This window comes from Kogia breviceps, chromosome 1 (assembly GCF_026419965.1).
Source record: "Kogia breviceps isolate mKogBre1 chromosome 1, mKogBre1 haplotype 1, whole genome shotgun sequence".
Lineage (NCBI taxonomy): Eukaryota > Metazoa > Chordata > Mammalia > Artiodactyla > Physeteridae > Kogia > Kogia breviceps.
Window position 1 is genome coordinate 162445082 of NC_081310.1, and position 23408 is coordinate 162468489.

The 23408-nt window shown below is 34.5% G+C and overlaps 1 protein-coding gene across 5 annotated transcripts in view; it reads left to right on the top strand.

The window, feature by feature from the left end:
• The window catches only part of SPATA6 (spermatogenesis associated 6), a 176845-nt gene that overhangs the window by 113756 nt on the left and 39681 nt on the right, over positions 1 to 23408 (top strand). For 3 of the 5 annotated variants that reach the window (XM_067008221.1, XM_059060205.2, XM_067008237.1), the window contains 2 exons: positions 9221 to 9405; positions 13246 to 13345. The exons of 1 other annotated variant lie outside the window; for it this stretch is intronic. In XM_067008221.1, the coding sequence (XP_066864322.1) occupies positions 9221 to 9405; positions 13246 to 13345 (285 nt within the window). The remainder of the gene's footprint in view (positions 1 to 9220; positions 9406 to 13245; positions 13346 to 23408) is intronic. One more of the 5 variants, XM_059060212.2, reaches the window with a different exon arrangement.

Below are 23408 nucleotides of genomic sequence, written 5' to 3' on the forward strand. Positions count from 1 at the left end.
AATCTTTTACAGAAGCAATTTGTGGGCTGAAAAATATTTTGGAATTTTTGTTAGGCCTGTTAAGAAGTGCAGACCATTGGATGTATAGGATTTTGCTCCTTTTTATTCTAATGCATCTTTCACATGAACGGTTTTGCTCATATAAAAAAACCGTCCAAAGTGGCCACTGTAATTCTAAAATATGCTTAGTGAAATTATACTATTTGGAACAATAAGTGTAAAATTTTAAATTATAGTATAAATATATGTAAGAGGATGGAAACTTTGAATCTAACTTGAAGGGGGCATGGGCCTAACCTGAAACACAGTCATAAGAGTCTGGCAGTGTCAGTTACTATGTTGCTTGTACAACCTTATGTCTTGGGCCCCAACTTATTGGTTGGTTTCTTAAATTGGAGACCTGATAAATCTGTAATTCTAGGAAGATGGAAGGTTTGGTAGTGATTTCTCTCAGAGGCGTTTTCTCCCACGGCAAAAAAAAAAAAAAAAAAAAAAGAAGACAAAACTGAGGAAAGTTTTTATGATATTCTGACAAGTGGCCCAGGGCAAAGTTTCTACTAAGGCTTTTAAAATGGTATAATGAGAACATCTGAACCTGTCAATCCTTAGGTCTGGCTCCAGGATAGCTCTAGTAGCTAATGCCTGTGACTTCTCTATGAACTTCCTCTTACAGACTCAGAGCAAAAAGTGACAAAGAGAGAGAGACATATTAGTATTGTTAGTAATAAGATAGATTTCCGCCTGGGTTACAAGTTTTCAAATTTGACCAGATAATGACAAGGGCTCTGCATTCCTACAAGACAAAGTAACTCAGCATTTGGGAGCTTTAACAAAAGGAGAGCAGAGTCCAGCTTCAACAGGAAGATTCACTTACAGCACCATTGTAGTTAGAGAGACCCCCAGGAGGGAAGCCCAGGTGTTTCGGAGGAAAAAGCTATTTCTATTTAAGTTGAACGTCTTAGGTGTGGCAACCGGGAGGATCTGTTTGGATATTATTGGACTTCCAGGGTTGTCAACTGCCAACTCACCAAAGAACCACCATGATAACTGAATGATCTGTTGATACCAAGCAAAGCAGAGCTTATGATTATGCAGTGAGGGAGAGCACCACCTTTACAGTCTTCGTAGTATCTCCAAAAAGTTAACGGTAGATATCTATAGGGTTTTGGGGTCTGGGCTCCAGTAGTTTAAGGTAGGGCTTTTAATGAGGGAATCTAATTAGCAGAGTTTGTGATATAAAAGTGTAGGATTAATGGACACAGAGGTTAGAGCCTTAAAGCAAGTCTTGGTAAGTAAACAGGTATTTGATAGGGGAGGGATTTGTCCTATTGAGTGATATCTTGTCCTGAGAAGGGGACTGTTTGCCCAGATCAAGAATCTGTTGTTTTGTGAAGGGATCTGATTGATGATTGAGCAGACTGCTATTCAGGCAAATGATTTATGGGAAGGTCCTGAAGCAAATAATGAAGCTATTTACTGGTTTATAGAGTTATTTTCCTGGCAAGAATTTCCCGGAACTCATGATGAAGTCATGTTGAGGTGGGTGGGCCTCAGTTTTTTGTTCTGTTAGCTAAGCCATGTGAATGTAGGTGGTCTCAGTTCTCGCATGTCTTACGAAGGTTATATACACTTTTCCACTAATGTGTTAACACATTGGTAGATTTATTCCGAGAAACCTTATAGTTTTGGTTTCCATTGTAAGTGGTCTTTTATGTAAAATTACATTTTTATGTGTTTTACTGATGTATGGGTCTGCAATACATTTTTGTATAACATTCTTGTCTTAGATATTCTTGAATTTTTTTAATAGAGGAAACCATATCCTCAACAAACAATGAATTTTATTTCTGCCTTTCAAATTATTTATTTGTCTTCACTTACTAGGATTTTCAATACATTGTTAAATAAAAGCAGTGATCAGGATGTGGCAGAGACATTTATTGCTTATTGGCTATTCATGTCCTCTCCCATATTTTCAAGCCCTCTTGCAGGTGTATAGGGCCTAGTTCCAGCCAATGGACTATACATGTAAATTATGTGGATCCCTTCCAGGGTGCAGCATAGAAGAACTGATATGAACTCTCTCTTGTTATAGTGATAATGAGGTCTCATGTTCTAGATGGTACAGCTATAAGTTGTTCAGCCTGTCTCATCAGCCCAGGTCCTTGGGCAATTTTGTGAAGTGTGATTCTCTTGCTAACCTATATTACCATAAAACACAGGGAAAAATGAACTTTTATTATGTTAAGCCACTAATTTTCAAACTTAATTTGCTCTTGCAATGCAGCCTGATATGCTGCAGCATGAACTAATACTGTGTTGTCTTGATCCTGTCTTTGATAAGATCATGTCGAAGGTTTCACACCTATGAATGTTATTTGCAGTAGATTTTTGTTAGGTATCCTTTAGTAAGTTAAGGAAGTTCCCTTTGAAATTCCTTGTTTGCAAAGTATGTATATTTTTTAATTACGAGTAGATGTTGGATGTTATTGAATATTTTTTCAGCATCTGTTGAGTTGATAATGATTTTTCTATAGTGAATTAATAGATTTTCTATTGATAACCCATTCTTGTATTCTTTGAATGTACCCAGCTTAATCATGTTGTATTCTTTTTTTGAACATCACTAAATTTAATTTGTTAATATTTTATTTAAGATATTTTCTCACATATGGTCACTAGTAAGAGTGGTCTCTATTTACCTTTCTTCTACTGTTCTTGAGTGGTTTGGTAGCAATGTTATGATCACATCATAAAATTAATTGGGGGATATTTTATTTCTTCCTTGGGAACAGTTTTTCGGTTTGTTCCTTGGCTCTTTTTATTGGGTTGTTAGCAAATCAGATTGTTAGCGCATCTTCTGTGGAACTTTCCTCATAGGCATCCTGTGAGGCCTGGGCTATGGGAATTTTCCATTTTTTTCTGCTGTGGATCTCTTATAGTTCACTGCCTTGAGACTCCTACCACTTAATAACTGTTAGACTTTGCTTCAATTTCCTCTCTTGTGAAGTGTAGGTAATAAAAATACCACATAGGGTCATTGTGAGGATTAAACAAGTTATTTATGTAAGTGCATTGAACAGTGGTCTAAGAAGGGAGGAATTTCCACCTACCCCCTAAAGATGGACACACTTAGGAATTACTTATCATTTTCATTGCATTATTTTGGAATTTCTTCTAAATTTTTCTCCAGTGTAAAGAAGGTACATCTTCCTTAGACAGTTTAGTTGTCTTCCTTAAACAAACCAGATAGTTGAGCATATGTATTTTTAAATTGGATTAGGTAGGAATGGATCATTCCCTTCAGTAGGATTCAAAAGGAATGTTTTCAGCAAAATTGAGAAACTGATCTCAGTTACCAATATCTGCTTCTCTCCCTTTTGAATCAGAACTGTGCTTTGTTCTTACTATCCTGAAAATAGTACCTCTGCTGCACTTCTTTCCTATAGTCTTAATTCTCAACTACTTCCCAGCAAATTCCATTAGAATTATTTTTATTTATTTCTTAAGTTTTATGTCCCATGACAAAGGAGAAATTTTAAAGCATGGTGTGTAGTACCAGGCACTAAATGGGCTTTCAACAAATATTTGTTGGATAAGTGAATTTCCTGGTTCCTATTTATACTTCGTGGTTCTCTCTTCCATTAGTTTGACCTTGAAGTTCCTATAAATATAAAATTTTCATGGGCATAAATATTATTTAACTTATGAACTTATTGTGTAAACAACTTTTCAGGAAACTTATTTCATAAGTATGGTATAACCAAACCATTATGTATCACATATTTGAAAAGTATGTCATTTAATTACATTACATTTATATAATTACAATGAGTTTGGTGTAGGAAATTTTCTTTTCTACCTGTAACAATTTCAGATTGGTTTAAAAATATTAGATTTTATCTCGATACATTGCAACAATTGCAATATTGGAATTATTACATTTCTGAGATCTTAGAAATGGCATTTAAAGAACTATTTCCATAAATGTAAAACAAAAAAAAAAACCTGTTTATGCTGAAATATGAAGGTTGCTGTAAACAGAGGAAATAAATACTGTTGTCTTTCATAACTTGAGCCCTCTGCTTTGTGTTTGTACTAATTTTGTCTCCTTTATTTTCTGTAGCAAACCTGTAAGATAATTTCCCCAGTTTATAGAGAAGGAAATGAAAACTTAGAGTACATGACTTGCTCAGGGTCACATAACAAGCAGGGATTTGAACTCTGTTCTTTGAACACTCTAAGGCAGGGTTCTTGAGGAGTCATCCAAGAAATGTAACTCTTCTGTTATGAGCCAAAGAGATAACATTCCATTTGGTTTTTGGAAGTGAATAAGCAACCTATGGAAAACTCACAAGAGCTATGGAAACGTTTCTTAAGCTGAGTTTTAAGGTTGAAAATTTGAAATGGATTCTTATCAAAGACTTACCCCCGTATTATACCTTCCATTCCCCATTTAGATAAATAATTTTTCAAAACAAATATTTATTCTAATTCCATGGAAGGAATACATCCCAGCTGTGTCCCCACTGCACAATTACTTATTGTATACCTATTTAGTTCTAATTTCCTTCCTCATTGTTTTATCATTACTTGTTTTTTCATGTCTCTCATTCTGGGTTGTAATATCTTTGAGGTCTCCTGTTATATTTACCTGTGACTACTGTCTCCTACCTTGTTCAGTACTTGATACATAGAAGATGCTTAATAAATGTCAGATAGTATTTAGTAGCAGCGTTCAAAGTTCTCTACAGTGTGCCCCTTTCCACCTCTGTGATATTCTCTCTGATTACTTTCCTACAGAACTAGCCAAGTGACTGTACTCATTGTTTATCTTTACTTGTGCCTTTTCCTCTACTTGGAATGCCCTATCTCCCCCTTTTCTCTACTTATGGCCTTGATTCCAATCCACCTCCTCCATGAGACCTCCACCATTTAGACCATTAGAAGTCTATAAATATCCTTCTGCAATATTGTCATTAGGATGTATTTGCCACCTAGCATATCTCAGTGTCAGTTTTCTTTGTGTTAATACCCTGTCTCATCTGGTTTGTGAGTTCAAATCCTTGTACCTCTCTAGATCTGTGTGTTAGCTAACATGTTGTTCAAGAGATTCTCAGTGAATATTCTGATAAAGAGAAAAAAAGTCAGTTGTAGTCACCTAGAAGAGGCTTTATTTAAAGCATTGCTGACTAGTTTGTGGAGAAATTTTAGTAAACAAAAAATGAAATGGTCTGCCAGCCAGCATGACTCAAATGGCATTGAAATTAATGAAGAGAAAATAATCTCTCTACTATAAGCCAAGTGGCTCATTTGGATATAATTCTAGAAACAGCATTATAGCACTTTGTTTTCTTTTCTAACAGTCTCTTAATATATACACTTGTATTTGTTGGTCATGGACCTCTTTGATCTTGTTTTTGACATTCACTATGTTTTTACTTTGTCTCTGTGAACAGCTAACAATAGAGCACTTTTCAGTTTTTTCTTTTATTCAATCTGGATCACATATTTCTTGGTCAGTTATTTGGGACTGTAACTGAGTCATTTGAATTACATGCTGTTTGGTTCTGGAATGAAAGCTTGATTCTCTCAGCTGACTGCTGGTTCACCATATGTTGCTGTAATTCTGGAAAACAGTGAAAATTGTGGTAGTGTTGAAGTAAGAAGCCGTGTTGAAGTGGAGTCTTAATAATAAAGGACTTATATTTGTTGTATAACTAATTCACACACCTAGGCATTCTGCAAGATACTTTAAATAAATGACGGAAGATCTATAAGGTAGCTGTAATTAACCCTGTTTTACATACAAGGGAAATGAGTCTGAGAAAGATTAAAGGTCAAATTGAGCTTCTTAAAAGGTCAAATATTTCATTGATAGTAACTGCTTGGACATAAGCTCATAAAAGCAGGGACTTTGTTGTGTTCACTGTTGTAATCCCAACATTTAACATTGTGACTAGAAGTTAAATATTCGTTAAATAAATTCAGTTCCTCTCTCTCATCTCTCTTTTTTTTTTTTTGTGGTGTTTTTGTTCTTTTAATTAATCTTGCTAGTTCATAATATCCCCTGTGATGTATCTCATTAGTTCAGGAAAGTTTTTCTTCTATTTTGTCTTTCAATAATTTTTCTACTCTGAGAATTTTTAACTCTTTCACTATATTTTGGAAAACTTCAAAACTATGCACGTTATGTTGTCAATTTGATAAAGCCAGTGCCAATTCTACCTTTTCCTATGTCGAATGCCATTTAAATGATATTATAGAGTTATAAATGTATTCAGTTCTTTCATTTGACCTAACAGGTCCCCTAAATTTTCAATCATCTCAATTTTCCTTTTTTTTTCATTGATAGAATTGACATTTTCTTGAATTTATTTAAGATTTCAAGACAACAGAATTCTAAAATTTATGTTGTCCATAAATAGCTTGCTCTGGAGTGAATAAAGATAATGGACCATACTTGGTGTTGTGGAAATATGAATTATGGATTTTTAGCTTAGGTCTAAGATAATGATGAAATTTGGAATAGCAGAGGTAAGAGCATGGTGGACATAAAAATTTTAAATTTACTGAGTTTTGGTTACATGTGGAAAATCCAAATAGAGCTGCCTAACAGAGAAATGGGTATTCAGATCTGGATTTCCAGAGATAAGTTTTGGAAAGCTAAGTCTTGTCCAGAAATACGTGTTTCAGAGATTACTGTACACTTGATAATAGAAGCAAAGGAAATCAACCAAAGAGAAGGTACATGAGAGAGGGGCAGAAAGTGTGACATTGGAGAACAGCCACTGATTTCAGTGATGAGATGAAGGATGAACAATGTCCACTGGACTATGAAAAGAGGTGACTAAGGAAACAGAGGAGGAGAAATTCAGGAGAGAAGACTAAAAGAGGACTGACCAGTGAAAAATGCTGCAGAGGCCAAGTAGTATGAGAACTGGGAGGAAAGGACAGGATTTATAAAATAAGTTGTGGAAGAGTAGGTTTTGATGAAACATTATAAGTACAGGAAGGTAGGAAAATAGCAGCAATATGTTTAGTCTGCACCTTCAATGAGTTTTTTTAATGTACAAAAAAAGAGAGATAAAAATGGGAGAGATCAGGCATGAATTGCATTAAAAGCTGGGAGCCAGTTGAAGTGAAGAAGCTGGAAATACAGATAGTATGCTAATAATTAATGGAGGGAAGTTCAAAGGATGTGAAAAAGAATGGGGATAAAGCACAGATGGAGGTAGGTGTTATTCTTGGATTGAAGAAACTTCTGAGATTAGATAGAAAGAAGCATACATGTGTGGACTCAGTAGATTCACAGGAGAGCAGAGGTAGCATGTTAAAAACATCTGTATGAGAGTGTGTCAGAGGATTTAGAGAATATTATGGGAAAGATGTATTAATTCCAATGAGGATGCTGGCATTAGAGAATGTCAAAGTAATTTGAGTGTCCATATCATACTGAAAATAATAAATTCATAATAAAACTAACCAATCTATATGGTTAATTTAATTTTTTTTTCTAGAAGCATTTAGTGTCTTGGGTACATTGGCATAGTAATTGCAGGAATATATGCCAGAGAAGAGATAAGAAAGCTGGGTCAATACAAAAGGGGGTTTGAAGTCTACCCGAATCAGGATCTAGGATGGTTAGGTTTACCAGATAACTGCCATATCTCTAGGGCCTCTAGTGAAAACGCAGACATGTGTCACCATGTTTTGAGTTACATCAACACTATCATCCAAACACCATTGGGTCAGGAATAGGAACCCAAAGGCAACCAACAAAGGATGGGGCTATGAGATGTGCCTGGTATAAAAAGTCTGCCCAAGGGTGATGTTTTTGTGTGTTACAACACAACTAATCCACTTTCTCTGTGATATGTACATGATATAGTAGGGATGTGCATTATAAAACAATATCTGAACTATGGGATAAAAACATAAGATAAAAATGTAACAAAAAGAACATTGGTGGATTAGAAGCATAAAGAAAGTAAATGTAAGAAAAAGGACAAGTTAAATTTTAAAATTTTACCTAGCATAGCTTAATTCTAATTTTTTTTAAATGGCACTTCTTTTTTTAAATTTTTAGAGCAGTTTTATATTTACATGAAAAACACAAAGATAGTACAGAGAGTTCTCATATATTCCATATCCAGTTTCTCATATTATTATCATCTTATTTAGTATGGTATATTTGTTAAAATTAATGGATCAATATAGATATATTATTATTAACTAAAGTCCTTAATTTACTCAGATTTCCTTGGTATTTACCTAATGTCTTTTTTTTAACATCTTTATTGGAGTATAATTGCTTTACAATGTTGTGTTAGTTTCTGCTGTATAACAAAGTGAATCAGCTATACATATACATATTTCCCCATATCTCCTCCCTCTTGAGTCTCCCTCCCACCCTCCCTATCCCACCCCTCTAGGTGGTCACAAAGCACCGAGCTGATCTCACTGTGCTATGTGACTGCTTCCCACTAGCTAGCTATTTTACATTTGGTAGTGTATATATGTCAGTGCTATTCTCTCACTTCATCACAGCTTACTCTTCCCCCTCCCCATGTCCTCAAGTCCATTCTCTACATCTGCGTCTTTATTCCTGTTCTGCCCCTAGGTTCTTCAGAACCATTTTTTATTTATTTTATTTATTTTAGATTCCATATATATGTGTTAGCATACGGTATTTGTTTTTCTCTTTCTGACTTATTTCACTCTGTATGACAGACTCGAGGGGTGTGTTTTTAAATCTCTCTCTCCTTACTAGAATGTAAATTTTACTAGAATATATAAGTTCTACAAGGGTAGGAATTTATTCATTTATCTACCCTGATTTATTATGAAGCAATGAATGAGTATGAGGACTAGAATTCTGTTTTGTTTGGCCTCATAGATAAACTAGACTATCATTAGTTCATGTGTATTTGTCCTTTGTTTTATATAGACATCCCTACCTTTACCCTATTCCTACTCAAAAGCCATTGGAATTGATAAAGTTCTGTAGATTTTGGACATGTGGAATGAATAATCAGATGTATTTAATGTCTAGTCATACAGTGGTAGTAATGATTGCTACATTCTGAAATTTACCTTCAAATATAGCTGCGGCATTATATTTGATTTTTTTTACTTTTACAAAGGGTGTGTGTGTGTGTGTGTGTGTGTGTGTGTGTGTGTGTGTGTGTATGTATATATCTAAAAAAATTTTAAACAGGTCATCAGAACACCTCATGAGAGAGACTTCAATGACTCTTTGGAAAGATGTGATGACTATTTGAGTTCAAGGTCATGTAACAAGCCCCAGCATTCATCCAGGACCTTACTCGTTCATTCGGCACCCTCTACAATGCCGAAGCATTTTCCAAGCCCTGTGTTAAATCGTGCTTCTCTCAGGGAAAGGTAATGCTTGTTCTCTATTTCTGTACTAAATTTTTGAATAATCATCATTAGAAAAGAGCAGGCAGTACTTATGTATGTGATGTGATTATTCGTAAAGGGATAATCTGATTTTAAGAGACTTACTTTAAATTGTTTTTGTTTAGAACATATTGCATATTATACAATGTTAGATACTCCTCCCCAGCCCAGTTCTCTCGAAGTGAGTTTATTAACTATTAGTGAGTTTATTAATTAGGGTCACTTTAACCCTAATTAAATTTTGTAGTTCCCAAAGTGAAAAATAGAATATGTGATAGTTTGGTTTTAGTAGATTCATAGAGATTTAATATTATAGTCATGGCTTATGTATAAAAATAGCATAGGTTATATTTTCCTTTTAGTGATAATGATGATACTATATATTATAGGTACATGGCGCCTATTTTCCTCAAATTACCTACCCCCAACTTGCCAAGAGAATCTTAATCGTCTGTCTTAACCTTATGTAAAGATTCTAGTTCTCCCTCTAAAAACGCTTTGGCAAACAAAGTTAGACACTTGTTATAATTTGAATGTGAAAGAAATAATTCCTCTTCATCTGTTTTTGTTGTTGTTGAATCCAAATTGGAAATCCCTTGCCTCCCTCACGGTAACATAGAAAACAAGAGTTCTCATAAATTAAAAAAAACAAAACCAAAAAGCCAACCCTGGGTATTTAAGAAATTTTATAGAAATTTGAAAAACTAAGATATGCCTTCAACACATAGAAATAAAACCTATGTTTACAAATGGTATCAAAAAGCTAAAGTAGCACACCAAATTCCTACAGCGTACTTAGGGCTATCAGGCATAAATAAGAAAGTTTAAATTAACTATAGAGAGTCTATCAAAAGTTCATCTCAAAACTGATGATTCAAACAAGAGTATATCAGTTTGGAAACTGTATTAAAAGATCTCTGTCTTGGGGCTTCCCTGGTGGCACAGTGGTTGAGAATCCGCCTGCCGATGCAGGAGACACGGGTTCGTGCCCTGGTCCGGGAAGATCCCACATGCCGCGGAGCAACTAAGCCCGTGAGCCATGGCCGCTGGGCCTGTGCGTCCGGAGCCTGTGCTCCGCAACGGGAGAGGCCACAACAGTGAGAGGCCCGCATACTGCAAAAAAAAAAATAAAAATAAAAATAAAAAAATAAAAAAAAAAGATCTCTGTCTTGAACAGATAGATTTATCTGTTTCCTCATTAGCCCTGTAAGCATTTGAAATGGGTATATGAAGGTATGCTAGAGACCCTCATCCTGAGATAGGGAATTGTGATGAATGTTGCTTCAAGTGTATTAGAATTATGCCTATGGAGATCAAGTTCAGATAGATAGATAGGTAGGTAGATAGATACATAGATAGATACATAGATACATCTATATATTTACATAGGGAGATATATGTCTGTGTATCTATAGGCTTTAAAAGTTCAAGAGAAGCTCTTGAAAAGAGGTTTTTCTACTGAAGTCTGGTAACTTGCATCTCAGTTATCAGGGACTTTCTTTGATTTCCATGTCTGCTCAGATGTTCAGTTATCCAGTTGGTGCTGCACTCTTTTTCCCTACTTTTAGAATTAAGCACTTGTGGTTTTCTTGATTAAGTTCTTTGCCATATCTGTAGGTTTTCAAGAATTTTTTTAACCTGTATTTCCTTGGGTATGTTTTTATAAATATTGATTTATTTTTCTACCTTTTTGCATATTTTGCAGAACTCTCCAGTTGTCTACTACTATAGTAAAATATCAATTTTAGTCTTATGTTATTCTATCCTTGTATATAATTGTCCCGGATTTTGAAGCCAGGTTGATAAATTCTTCACTGAGGCTATTTTCAAAAATTATTTATTGAGGGTAGCTAAAGTCAACTGTCCCATTTTCATATTTCAAAGCAAGGGATGGTTTAGAGTAAGTAACAGCATTTACACATTTATTTTGATGTTGGATAGTAGATATAGATTAATAAGTTCTTTGCCAGAAGGATATCAGTGATTCAAATATTAAACATTACATAATTTACTTATGACTTGAGGAAATTTGAGGTACTTTTAAAATAAAAGAATATAATGGCAATTTAGTTTGAATACATCTGAATAAGTTAATAAAATTTTATTGGGGTACTTTCTAGGGTAAATAAACTTTTTTACTTTCACTAATGTAGAACACCTCTACTTTGAGTGTATTTTCTAAAAAAGATCTAGATCTAGTCTATAGAAGAAAGTAAAATATGTCAAACAATATGTCTTTAAGACATTACTAGGAACAAAAACATTTTGTTCTTTTTAGCACACTCAGTACCACATCTTTAAATATAAGACATTCTCTGATCTGGCTTTTAGGTCACCGAGAAATATACTATGTTTATACAATCCATTGTGATCAATAAACAATTTAAACTGATGTAAATGTAGATTTTATGTCCCAGGCAAAATTGGGAATATGACAGAACATACAGCTCTAGTTTATCTGGGTAAATATTCATTAAAGTTAAATAAGTTTTCCTCTAAGATTGCTGTAAAATGCTGACTCCTTAATCATGTATGTGAATAAACAGACTTTTGAAAACTTTTATCAGTGACAAGCAAATGAATTTATTTATAGTGAAAGTCCTTTTTGCTTTAAGCCTATTTAAAGAATATCTCCAGTAGGGTTAGCACATCATACAAGGGTTTCAATTTTGATTATAAGTGTTACATTGCAAAAGCTGTTTTCTCCTTAAAGTATAAATATTAATATTATGACTTATAATTTATATTAGCTTGTAGAGTTATTACTAAAATCAGACTAAGAAATAATAGCAAATCTAATTTAAAAGGAGCTGATATTCTTTTTAATCATGCTAAAGGTTCTACTCTTTGTAAATGGAGTTAGATTGCTAGGTAATCATTTCTTATACCACAGCACAGACTAGTGGATCCTCTCATAGTATCATTGAAGAGATCCTCTTGGAGCTGCATATTTGGGTCTCTGATTTTCAAGATGTGTTACATATGTAGCAAATAGCAAGGTCTGCCAATATATTTCCATAAATGCAGCAACACTTCCTGTTACAAATGCAGGAGATTAAAATTTATATATAGTTGATCATCCATTACTGATTGCATTCTTTAAAACAGATTATATAAATCATTTATCCTGCTTAACAGTTTGTACTTTGTGTAAACACATAAAATTATAACTTTGTAAGAACAAACTGGGAGCTGAAAGTTTTAAGCAACCTATTAACATTTTAGTACTCATTCCTTTATAAATGAATTATCAAGAATATGTCATGTAGATGCATTATAATCAGATGGATGTGGAAATTTTCATTATTACTTGTATAAAACAAATAAAGTAACTTAATTATACAAGTGCCAGTTTTGAGTTTGGGAAGGGCATGAGAAAGAGGAATAGTTGCTTTCCTTCTTCTTTGACATGTTTAATTCCAAGACTGGAAAATAAGAACTAATTTTAAAGGCACTATAGGTGGAGTTATTGCTCTAATATAAAAATTTATATCTTTATTTAAAGATAAACCTCTAAAGAATTATGTATGGAAATTGTTAAAATGGTCAGATATACAGAAATGCTCTCCCCAAAGCATGTCAAACTTTATTATTAAGACTGTTAATTGAACATATTGTGAGGACTTAATACTACAGTTGAGAATTAGTACCTGATTTTATATCTGCCTCTCATCCTTGGTCAAAGAAAGAAAATATGTTATTTTAATCTTTTTATGTTATCACATAGAGATAAGAAAAAATAACTTTCTGTGTCTGGCATTTGGAAAGATTTACTTTTCTCTCCCTCTGGCTACAAGTCACCTTTGTTTTTTATGCCTACAGATACCATTCTGATTGGTGTTCACCTTCAAACTGTGATGAGATCCATGATCGGGTAAAGAATGTCTTGAAATCACATCAGGCTCATCAGAGACATTTATATGTTAGTTTCTAAATTTTTCTTTTGAAGGCTTTTTATAATTAGGCATGAAAACCACCCAAGATGCTTAAAGCTCACAAAGTTTAATCACTGGGAAGGAATAGAAAAGATACAACCTCCATTTAATGGAAGTCAGTGGTTTTGCTAAAGGCAATGTATCTAACTTCCTGCTTGACCTGAGTCATTATGCAAAATGTTTGACACAGATCATGTGAACTATAAAAAATGTTAGTGATAACTATCTCATAAAGAGTCAGTAAGTAGTGACTTTATGATAATTTTTTCACTGCCTTCAAAATATGGGAACCCTTGTTTTATAGCCCGGAATAAAGCAATTCCATTTCCTGCAAACAGATTTGATTAAATGGTAGAACGAGAGATGGGATGAGACATATGTATTTTGGAGAAGTTTCCCAGCTGATTTTTATGTTAATTAAAACTTAAAAGCGGAAAAGAAGAGGTCAGGTTTATCAGATTTAATAGTAGAGATCAGTATGAGAATACTTTCTGACATAAGGCAAATAAACATATATATGAACAACAGCTGGGAAATAATTACAGTATATTATTCTTTTTGTGTTTGATTTCTTGTTTCAGTCACTAATTTAAAAACAGTTGTTTATCATGAGTCATGTTGGACATCAAGCTTAGTCCTGGGGATATAACTGGATTATGTGACATTGACATCAGTTTGTACTGTTGAAAGTTTCTGTATGCATATTGATTTTAAATTAAATTTGTTTTCAAAGTGTAATATAGAAAGTCCCAGTGACTGTCAGTCCCAGAGTTAACATTATCCTAACTTCTAATAGCAAGATTAGTATTGCACATTTTTGATCTGTATACAAATGACATCCAACCATGTCTTTTCCCTTTTTTTCTTCGTTATTTCATTTTGTTTTTTCAATTCAGACATTTTTGCAATACAGACATCTTGTTATATAGTTCTGCACACTTGCTGCTGCATGGTATTTCATTGTGTGAAAATACTGCCATTGATTTATGCATTCCTTTATTTATGGACATTCAGGTTGTTTCTGGTTTGAGCTATTTTAGAACTGCTATGCACAGCTTATGTATCCTTGGGTAACATTGTATACATTTTATTTGGGTATGTCCCTGCCAGTGGAATTGCTCAGAGTGTGTAAACATTAAGCTTTACTAGATACCCCCAAAGACTTTTCCAAGTGATTTTAACAGTTTACACTCCCACTACCAGCGTGTGTGAGTTCAGTTTGTGCTCACTACTACTGATAGGTTGTGTGTGTGTGTGTGTGTGTGTGTATTTTAATTTTGGCATTTTGATAGTGAGAAGTAGTTTTATCACATAATGGTTTCAATTTGCTGTTTCCTGATGACTAGTACATATGTTTATTGGCTATTTGGATATCCTCTTTTGTGAGTACTTGTTCAAGTTATTTGCCCATTTTTGTACTGAGTTGTCCCTTTTTTTGTTTTGTTAAAATTCCATATTGATTTTGATATGTCAGATATATGTTTTGCAATTTTCTTTTTCCACTCTGTGCCTTGCCTTTTCATTCTCTTAATGGTATCTTTTGATGAAAAGAAGTTCTTAAGTACAATGAATCAAATTTATCTTTTTTTATTAGCATTTTTACAATTTTTGTCTTGGCAACAGAAATAATAAACAATCCAAAATAGGAATAGAAAAGAGTTTTATTGGAGCCAGACTGAGGACTATAGCCGAGGACACTTGAATTGTGAAGGAGAAGCACTTGAATTGTGTTCTGCCAGACTACAAAGTGGGGGAGGCTTATATCAGCAAAAACCGCAGTCACAGTTAGATAGATGAGTTAAGTAAGGATTGGTTAGGGTCCGAAATGGCTGTATAGTCACAGGGGGAGACCTTGAGACCTTGCTGCTGCAGATGTTGTTTTGAGAACTGCTGGTGGTATCCTTGAGTTTGATACAGTTCAGAAAATTTCAAGGTCTTAGTGATGCAGGGACGTGTCTGAAACCACATCCACAGTGACCACCTGGCTCCATTTTGGATGTCTGAACCACAGTTTCTTATCTTGTCAGAACAAAGAACAAACATCAGACATGACAGGGGTACAGTCCTTCAAAGTTTCCAAAGAGACTGATTAGCACATACACAGCGAGTCAGCATGACCACAATGTCTGAGAAGGGAACCGCATCTTCGAAGGAGTACTAGCATTAGTGTCATAGAAAGGGCCCACATTTATCCCTGTCTTCCAAGTAGACATTCTAAACAGTCTGGTAAGTGCAAAGTGCATTTTTGTTGTTTGTTGTTGTTGTTGTTTTTAGTTAAAGCAGTTGTACAATGTACTTTGACAGAACATAAGACTGCTGGCTCTAGTTAGCATAAAGTTCAAGGCAAATGATGTACAAGCCAGAATGATTCCCCATACCGCAATATGTGAAAATTTCTTCCATCAGTCTAGTTCAAGATTCTATCATATGTTTTCTTCTAAAGGCTTTTTGTTGGAATTATTTTTTTCTGTATAGTGGTAGGTAGGTGTCAAATTTCATGAAAGTTTCCAGTTTTATGATTGTGAATATGTCTGTTTGTCTTTCTAGTTCTGTTAATTTTATTTTATGTATTTTGAAGCCACATTGTTAGTTGGATACAGATTTCAGACTACGATACAAACCTCTTATGTAAAGGTTCCCTTTTTGTTTCTAGTAATATTTCTTGTTTCACAGTATGTTTTGTCTACTAGTTATATAGTGATAGCAGCTATCTTTTCCCTAGTATATGCATGGTGTATATTTTTCTATCCTTTGCTTTTATCAATATATTTAAAGTGCATATCTTGTGAATAGCACCTGAGATATTTTTCCAATAATGAAAATCTAGAATTTTTATGTAGATTGATGCAGCTTTTATTTAGATTAGTAACTTTTTAATTATCTATTTCCTTTTTATTAACTTGGTATTCATTTTTTTACTATTCTGTTAATTCATTTCCCTAGAGATTTCAACTTGCATATATAACAAATTATTTCTTTGTTGACCTCCCCAGTAATGTTGGGACCTAAAAACATTTAACTCTTTTTTTAACCCATCTCTTCTTTTGAACATCTATTATCATGAATTTTGATTCTACATATATAAAACACAAAAGTAATTAATTTTGTTTGCATAGTAATGTTTATTCATTTTAATCACATATTTACCCTTTCTATTATTCTTCACCCTTTCCTGCAATTCCATATTCCTATTTGGATTTTTGAGTAATTTTCCTCCTGCCCAAAAAACTCCCTTTAGTACTTTCTTTCATGTTATTATCCTGGCTTTGAATTCCAGTTTTGTTTGTTTGAAAACATCATGGTTTTACTTCTGCGTAGGGTGGTTTTACTAGATATAAAGTTATAAAGTTCTAGGTTGGTGGTTATTTCCTTTGGCACTTTTTTTTTTTTTTTTTGCCACACCACATGGCTTATGGGATCTTAGTTTTCTGACCAGGGATTGAACCTGTGCCCTCAGCAGTGAAAGCAGTGAAAATGGAGTCCTAACCACTGCAGCGCCAGGGAATTCCCTCCTTGGGCACTTTTAAAAAGCCATTCATTTGTGTCAGTTGAAAAGCCAGTACCTTTGCAGTAATGTGGGGTTTCCCCCCTCTGTTGCAATTAAAATTTGCTCTTCAACTTTGTGTTTAGTAATCATACTGTGATATACATAGATGTAATTTTCTTGTATCAATTCTACGTTAAGTTTACAGAGCTTCTTAAATTTTTAGGTTGATATATATCATCAGTTTTGGAAAACCCATTCATTCTTTCTTTAAACATTGCTTTTACCCCAATATCTATTTACTGTCCCTCTGGAATTTCCAATTACATTTATATAAGGTCTTTAGACTGTATATCATATGTATCTTATGCTTTTTTTTTTTTTTTTTTTTTTTTTTTTTGGCGGTACATGGACCTCTCACTGTTGTGGCCTCTCCCGTTGTGGAGCACAGGCTCCAGACATGCAGGCTCAATGGCCATCGCTCACAGGCCTAGCCGCTCCGCGGCTTGTGGGATCTTCCCGGACCGGGGCACGAACCCATGTCCCCTGAATTGGCAGGCAGACTCTCAACCACTGCGCCACCAGGGAAGCCCTCTTATGCTTATTTTGATGTTTTCAATTCTTTTTTTCTCTCTCTTTCTAGTTTAGATACTTTCTTTTGAAATGTCCTCTAGTTTGCTAATCCTGTCTTCTGCTCTGTTTACATTGCTGTTAAAACTATTTGAAACTTCTTGAAAGACATAACTTTCAAGAACATCTTGAAAGACATAAACTACCAAGGCTAACTCAAAAAGAAATAGATAATTGCAATGGTTGTATGTCTATTAAAGAAATTTAATTTAAAGTTTAGGAATCTTCCATAAAAGAAAACCCTAAGCCCAGAGGCTCTGTCTAGTGAATTCTACCAAACCTTTAAGGAAAACATAATGCCAGTTTTACACATTCCCGAAAATAGAAGAAAGAATACTCCCCAGGTCATCTTATGATATCAACATTTCTTCTGATGCCAAAACCAGACAATGACATTACAAGAAGAGAAAAATACAGACCAAAATCCTTCATGAACATATATGTAAAAATCCCTAACAACATATTAGCAAATTAGAACCAGCAGTATATTAAAATGAAAATACCTCATAATCATGTGGGCTTATTCCAGAAATGCAATGTAAATTCATCCTATTAACAGATTAAATGCATATTTGTTCTCAGTGTCATTTCAATAGGCAGGAAAAGTATCCAACAAAATTCAACTCTATTCATGATAAATACTCTTAGTAAAGTTGAGGTAGAAGGATACTTCCTTAACCTAATAAAGACCATCTTTGAAAAACCTACAGCTAACATTATACTTAATGGTGAAAGACTGAATACTTTCCCCCTAAGCTCAGAAGCAAGGCAAGCATGCCCTCTCTCACCATTCCTTTAACATCATACTGGGAGTCTTAGATAATGCAGACAGGCAAGAAAAATAAATAAAAGGCATGGAAGTTAGAAGGGAAGAAACAAAATTGTATTTGCAAAGGATTTGGTTATCTATGTAGAAAATTCCAAACAACCTAAAATCTCCTAATAAGTGAGTTTAGCAATGTCACAAAATACAAAGGAAGTAATATTTCCTATATACCAGCAATGAACAATTGGAATTTTAATTTAGAAAACCCATACAGTTTACAATAGCACCAGAAATTGAAGTGCTTAGGTATAATTCTAACAGAATTATACCTAATGCAGGATCTGCATTCTGAGAACTACAAAACACCATTGAAAGAAATCAGAGAAAATAGAACTAAACAGAGATATACCATATTCATGGATTGGAGGACTCCAAATTAAGATGTCAATATTCCCCAGTTTGAACTCTAGATTCAATGAAATCATAAAACTCCATCAAGCTTTTAAATAGATATTGACAAACTGATTCTAGGATGTATAGAAAAGCACAGGAACTTGATAAAAACAAAACAGTTCTGAAAAGAACAAAGTTGGATGACCCACTACCTAATTTTAAGACTTACTGTAAAGCATAGCAATGAAGACTGTGGTATTGACTAAATTATACACATAGATATCAAGGAATAGGAGAGATACTCTGGAAATAGACCCACACAAATACTGATTTTTGACAAAAGTACAAAGTCAATTAAATGGAGTCTTTGCATTTGTTGTCTTTTTAACACATGGTTGTAGATAAACGAAAAAAAACAAAAAACAAAAACTCCTTGACACATAATTCAAAATATATCCTAGACCTAAAACATAGTAGAAAATCCATTTAATTTATATTTAGCAATGACTTTAGATATGACGCCAAACACATGATCCATAAAGGAAAAGCAAAATTATTGATAAATTAAACTTCATTGAAATTAAAAACTTTTGCTCTGTGAAAGACACTGTTAAGAGAATAGAAAGACGAGCCCTTGTCTGAATGAAAATATTTGCAAATCACATATATAATTTAGGACATATCCATAATTAAAATATATAAAAACAACTCTTCAGACTCAACAATAAGAAAATAAATAACCCAATTAAAAATGGGCACAGGGGGCTTCCCTGGTGGTGCAGTGGTTGAGAGTCTGTCTTCCGATGCAGGGGACACGGACTCATGCCCCCGTCTGGGAAGATCCCACATGCTGTGGAGCAGCTAGGCCGGTGAGCCATGGCCACTGAGCCTGCACATCTGGAGCCTGTGCTCTGCAACGGAGAGGCCACAACAGTGAGAGGCCCGCGTACCGCCAAAAAAAAAAAAAAAAAAAGGGCCCATGATCTGAACAGACATTTTTATCCAATTAATATATGAAAAGATGCTCAATAATCGTTACAGAAATGCAAATTAAAACTACCTGAAATGTCACTACACGCATATTAGAATTTGTTAAACAAAAACATCCCCCCACCCCAGCGCCGCAAAGAAACCCTGCAAAACTTGCAGTAGCAAATGCTGTCAAGGATGTGGAACAACAGGAATTCTCATTCAATGCTGGTGGGAATGCTCAGAGGTACAGCCACTTTTGAGGACAGTTTGAAGGTAGTTTTGTGTAAGTTTAAACATACACTTACATGACCCATCAATCCTTTCTTAGCTGTTTACCCAAGTGAATTGAAAGCATATCTTCACACAGAAACCTGTACATGAATGTTTATAGAAACTTTATTCATCATTACCAAAAACTAGAAGCAAACAAGATGCACTTTAATTGTGAATGGTGAACAAACTATGGTATAGCCATTCAATCGAATATAATTCAGCAATAAAAAAGAATGAGCTATTAATGTATGCTACAACACGATGAATCTTAAATTTAGTTTGCTAAATGAAAGAAGCCAGAACCCCAAATCTACACATTTTATGATTTTATTTATATGACATTGTTAAAATAGCAAAAGTTAGGAGATGCAGAAGCTGTCAACTACAAAGAAACCAGCCTCACAGGAGAATTTTTATGGTATAGGAACTGCCTGATATACTGGTGTGACTGATATATAATTTTATGCATTTGTCAAAACTCCTAGAAAAATGTACATTAGAAAGAGTTAAATTTATTGTATTAAAAATTAAAAATGTTATGTTGGGTCTTCTGAAGATTTAATAATGTAGATTATAATAAACTAGCAGTATTAAAAATACAAGACTTATCTTTAAATTAGCTTATCTAAATTACATTGGAATATGGTATTTTGGCTGGATACTGTAACACTAAAGCCAAAAAGAACTACATGATCACTATATTCTTGTTTAGGGATCACCAAACTTTTTGTGGAAGGAGCCAGATAGTAAATATTTTGTGTGTCTGTGTGCCATAGGGTCCCGGTCACAACTACTCAGCTCTGTTGATATGGCACGAAAGCAGTCATAGACAACACATAAACAAATGAGCATGACTGTGTTTCAATAAAGCTTTATCCATGTGCACTAAAATGTGAATTTCATGTAATTTTCATGAAATATTCTGTTTCCCCCCCCCAAGTCATTTAAAAATGTAAAAATTACTCTCAGCTATCAGCCATACCAAAACAGGCAAACGGCCAGAATTGCCCTGGGAGCTGTTTGCCAACCCCTGCTCTAATAGGTAAATGTGTTTCACACAGGGATATGCATTAACAATTCTGAAAATACATGTATATGAGAGTTGGATAAATAAGTAAATAAATTGTGGATAAAACAACCAGGTTTCTTATGGTCAGAAAAAAGAAGTTATAAAGAAACAAGATGGGAAAAAGCTAGAATGAACCCTGGGAAGTTGGATTAGAGTCTGACATGACAGTTTTAATTCATGTTTATGTTAATATATACAGATAGATTAATTCAGAGATATAGATATATAAATATATGTGGGTTAATATACACACATATTTCCTGTCTTTGCCCTCTGAAAGGGGCTAGAAGGAGTGACAACCCAATAGCAACAAGGACACCCAGCTCCCAGATCTAATACCTATCATGTATTTCTAAATACCTATTTTCTATGAAAGTTACCAGTGCTTTTTTCGTGGAGCAATAGCTAATTCTCAGGATGGAGCAGGGAAAACAGAAGATTAGCATAGAAGATCTTGTAGTGTGGAAAGTGAGGAATTGTTCACAAAAGGTGAGGGGAATAGAGGCATATCAAAATAGAGACATAGATGTAGAGAACAAACGTATGGACACCAAGAGGGGAAAGCGGGTGTGTGTTTGTGTGTGTGTGTGATGAATTGGGAGATTGGGATTGGCATCTATACACTAATGTATAAAATAAATAACGAATAAGAACCTGCTGTATAAAAAAATAAATAAAAATAAAGGACACAGGAGCAACCTGAATGAGCCCCAGTGGCCATTTCTGGAATAATTTGAGCAACGAAATAAATAGCATTAGTATCAATTATAATCCAAACAATAAAATAAATATCCATTAGTCCATGCTGATGTAAGCGAAACCATGAATGACTAATGGTGAGAATGGACCAATCTTCCTTACAGAAGAATCCTAAATAATAATTGTTGATATTGCCCACTCCAGGAGATAGAGCTTAATTCTTTTCCTCTTGAGTGTGGGCTGGACTTGATTTATATCTAAGAATAGACCATGGAAAAAAGAAATAGTAATTTAGGTGGAGAAATGTGGCAAATGACACCACCTTATTATCAAAGTGATCAAGATTAACATCACTAGTGATAACTTATGTAGATAGCATGTATCCTTTAATATCAGGGGATGTGAAGGGCATGTCTGTGTCATATTGTTCCCCCAAACCCATAACCTTAGTCTAAACATGAGAATACATCAGACAAAACCAATTGAGAAACTTTTTACAAAACACCTGACCAATATGTCAAGGTCATGAGAAACAAGGAGAACAGAAACTTGTCACACATTGGAGGAGACTAAGGAGAAATGATGACTAAATGCAACATGGTATCCTGTATTGGATCCTGGAACAGAAAAAGTACATTATTGGCAAAACTGGTGAAATCCAAATAAAGTCTTCAGTTTAGGTAATAGTATTGTACCAATGTTAATTTTTTGGTTTTTGCAAAATTTACTGTGGTTATATGAGATGTTAACGTTAAGAGAAGCTAGGTGAAGGGTGAAGTTCCTGCGTACAGGAACTCTTTATCTTTGCAGTTTTCTCTAAATCCTAAATATTAAAAAAACAAAAACAAAAACAAAAAACTGTCCAGTTCTTAATTTTCAGTCCTTTGGGCTTTTACCTGAGAGTTGGTGTGGTTCTAGGCCCCTTCCTTCTCATAGGTACTATTTATGACTCTCATCTTCTCAGGCAAGACAGCTGAAACTCCCTTCTGCTTTTCAGAGACTTTTGCTGAGCTTTTTTTGTCCCTTCACCCTGAATAGTTTCAGACATTCTGCGAGTGTCTTGAGGGACCCATCAGCTCAGTTTTGCACCCATCATGTCTTATTGGGTTTTGGCCTCTCAGATTTTTAATTTTGTCTATCTAGCGTAGTAAGACTGCCAAAACACTGCTGTTTTATTTCTCCTCCAGCAGTGGACCTGTGACAAAGCATAGATTCTCAACATTTTGTTCTATTCTCAGAATCCACAAATGCCCCTAGGAAAATAACAGCTGCAGCCTATTAACTCACCTCTCCCCTCAGGAATCTTGGCATCACTAGTACTGTTGTTTAAACAGCTTTCTAATGCCTTAAAAAAAAAACCCAATATAAATATAAGTATACATGTACACACACACACACACACACACACACACACACAACCCCATCCTACTAAGAAGTGAAAGACATTCACATCACTTCTTTTTTTCTTTTTTTTAACATCTTTATTGAAGTATAATTGCTTTACAGTGGTGTGTTAGTTTCTGCTTTATAACAAAGTGAATCAGTTATACATATGCATATACATGTACATACACATATAGATATACATATGTTCCCATATCTCTTCCCTCTTGCGTCTCCCTCCCTCCCACCCTCCCTTTCCCACCCCTCTAGGTGGTCACAAACCACCGAGCTGATCTCCCTTGTGCTTTGCAGCTGCTTCCCACTAGCTATCTATTTTACGTTTGGTAGTGTATATATGTCCATGCCACTCTCTCACTTTGT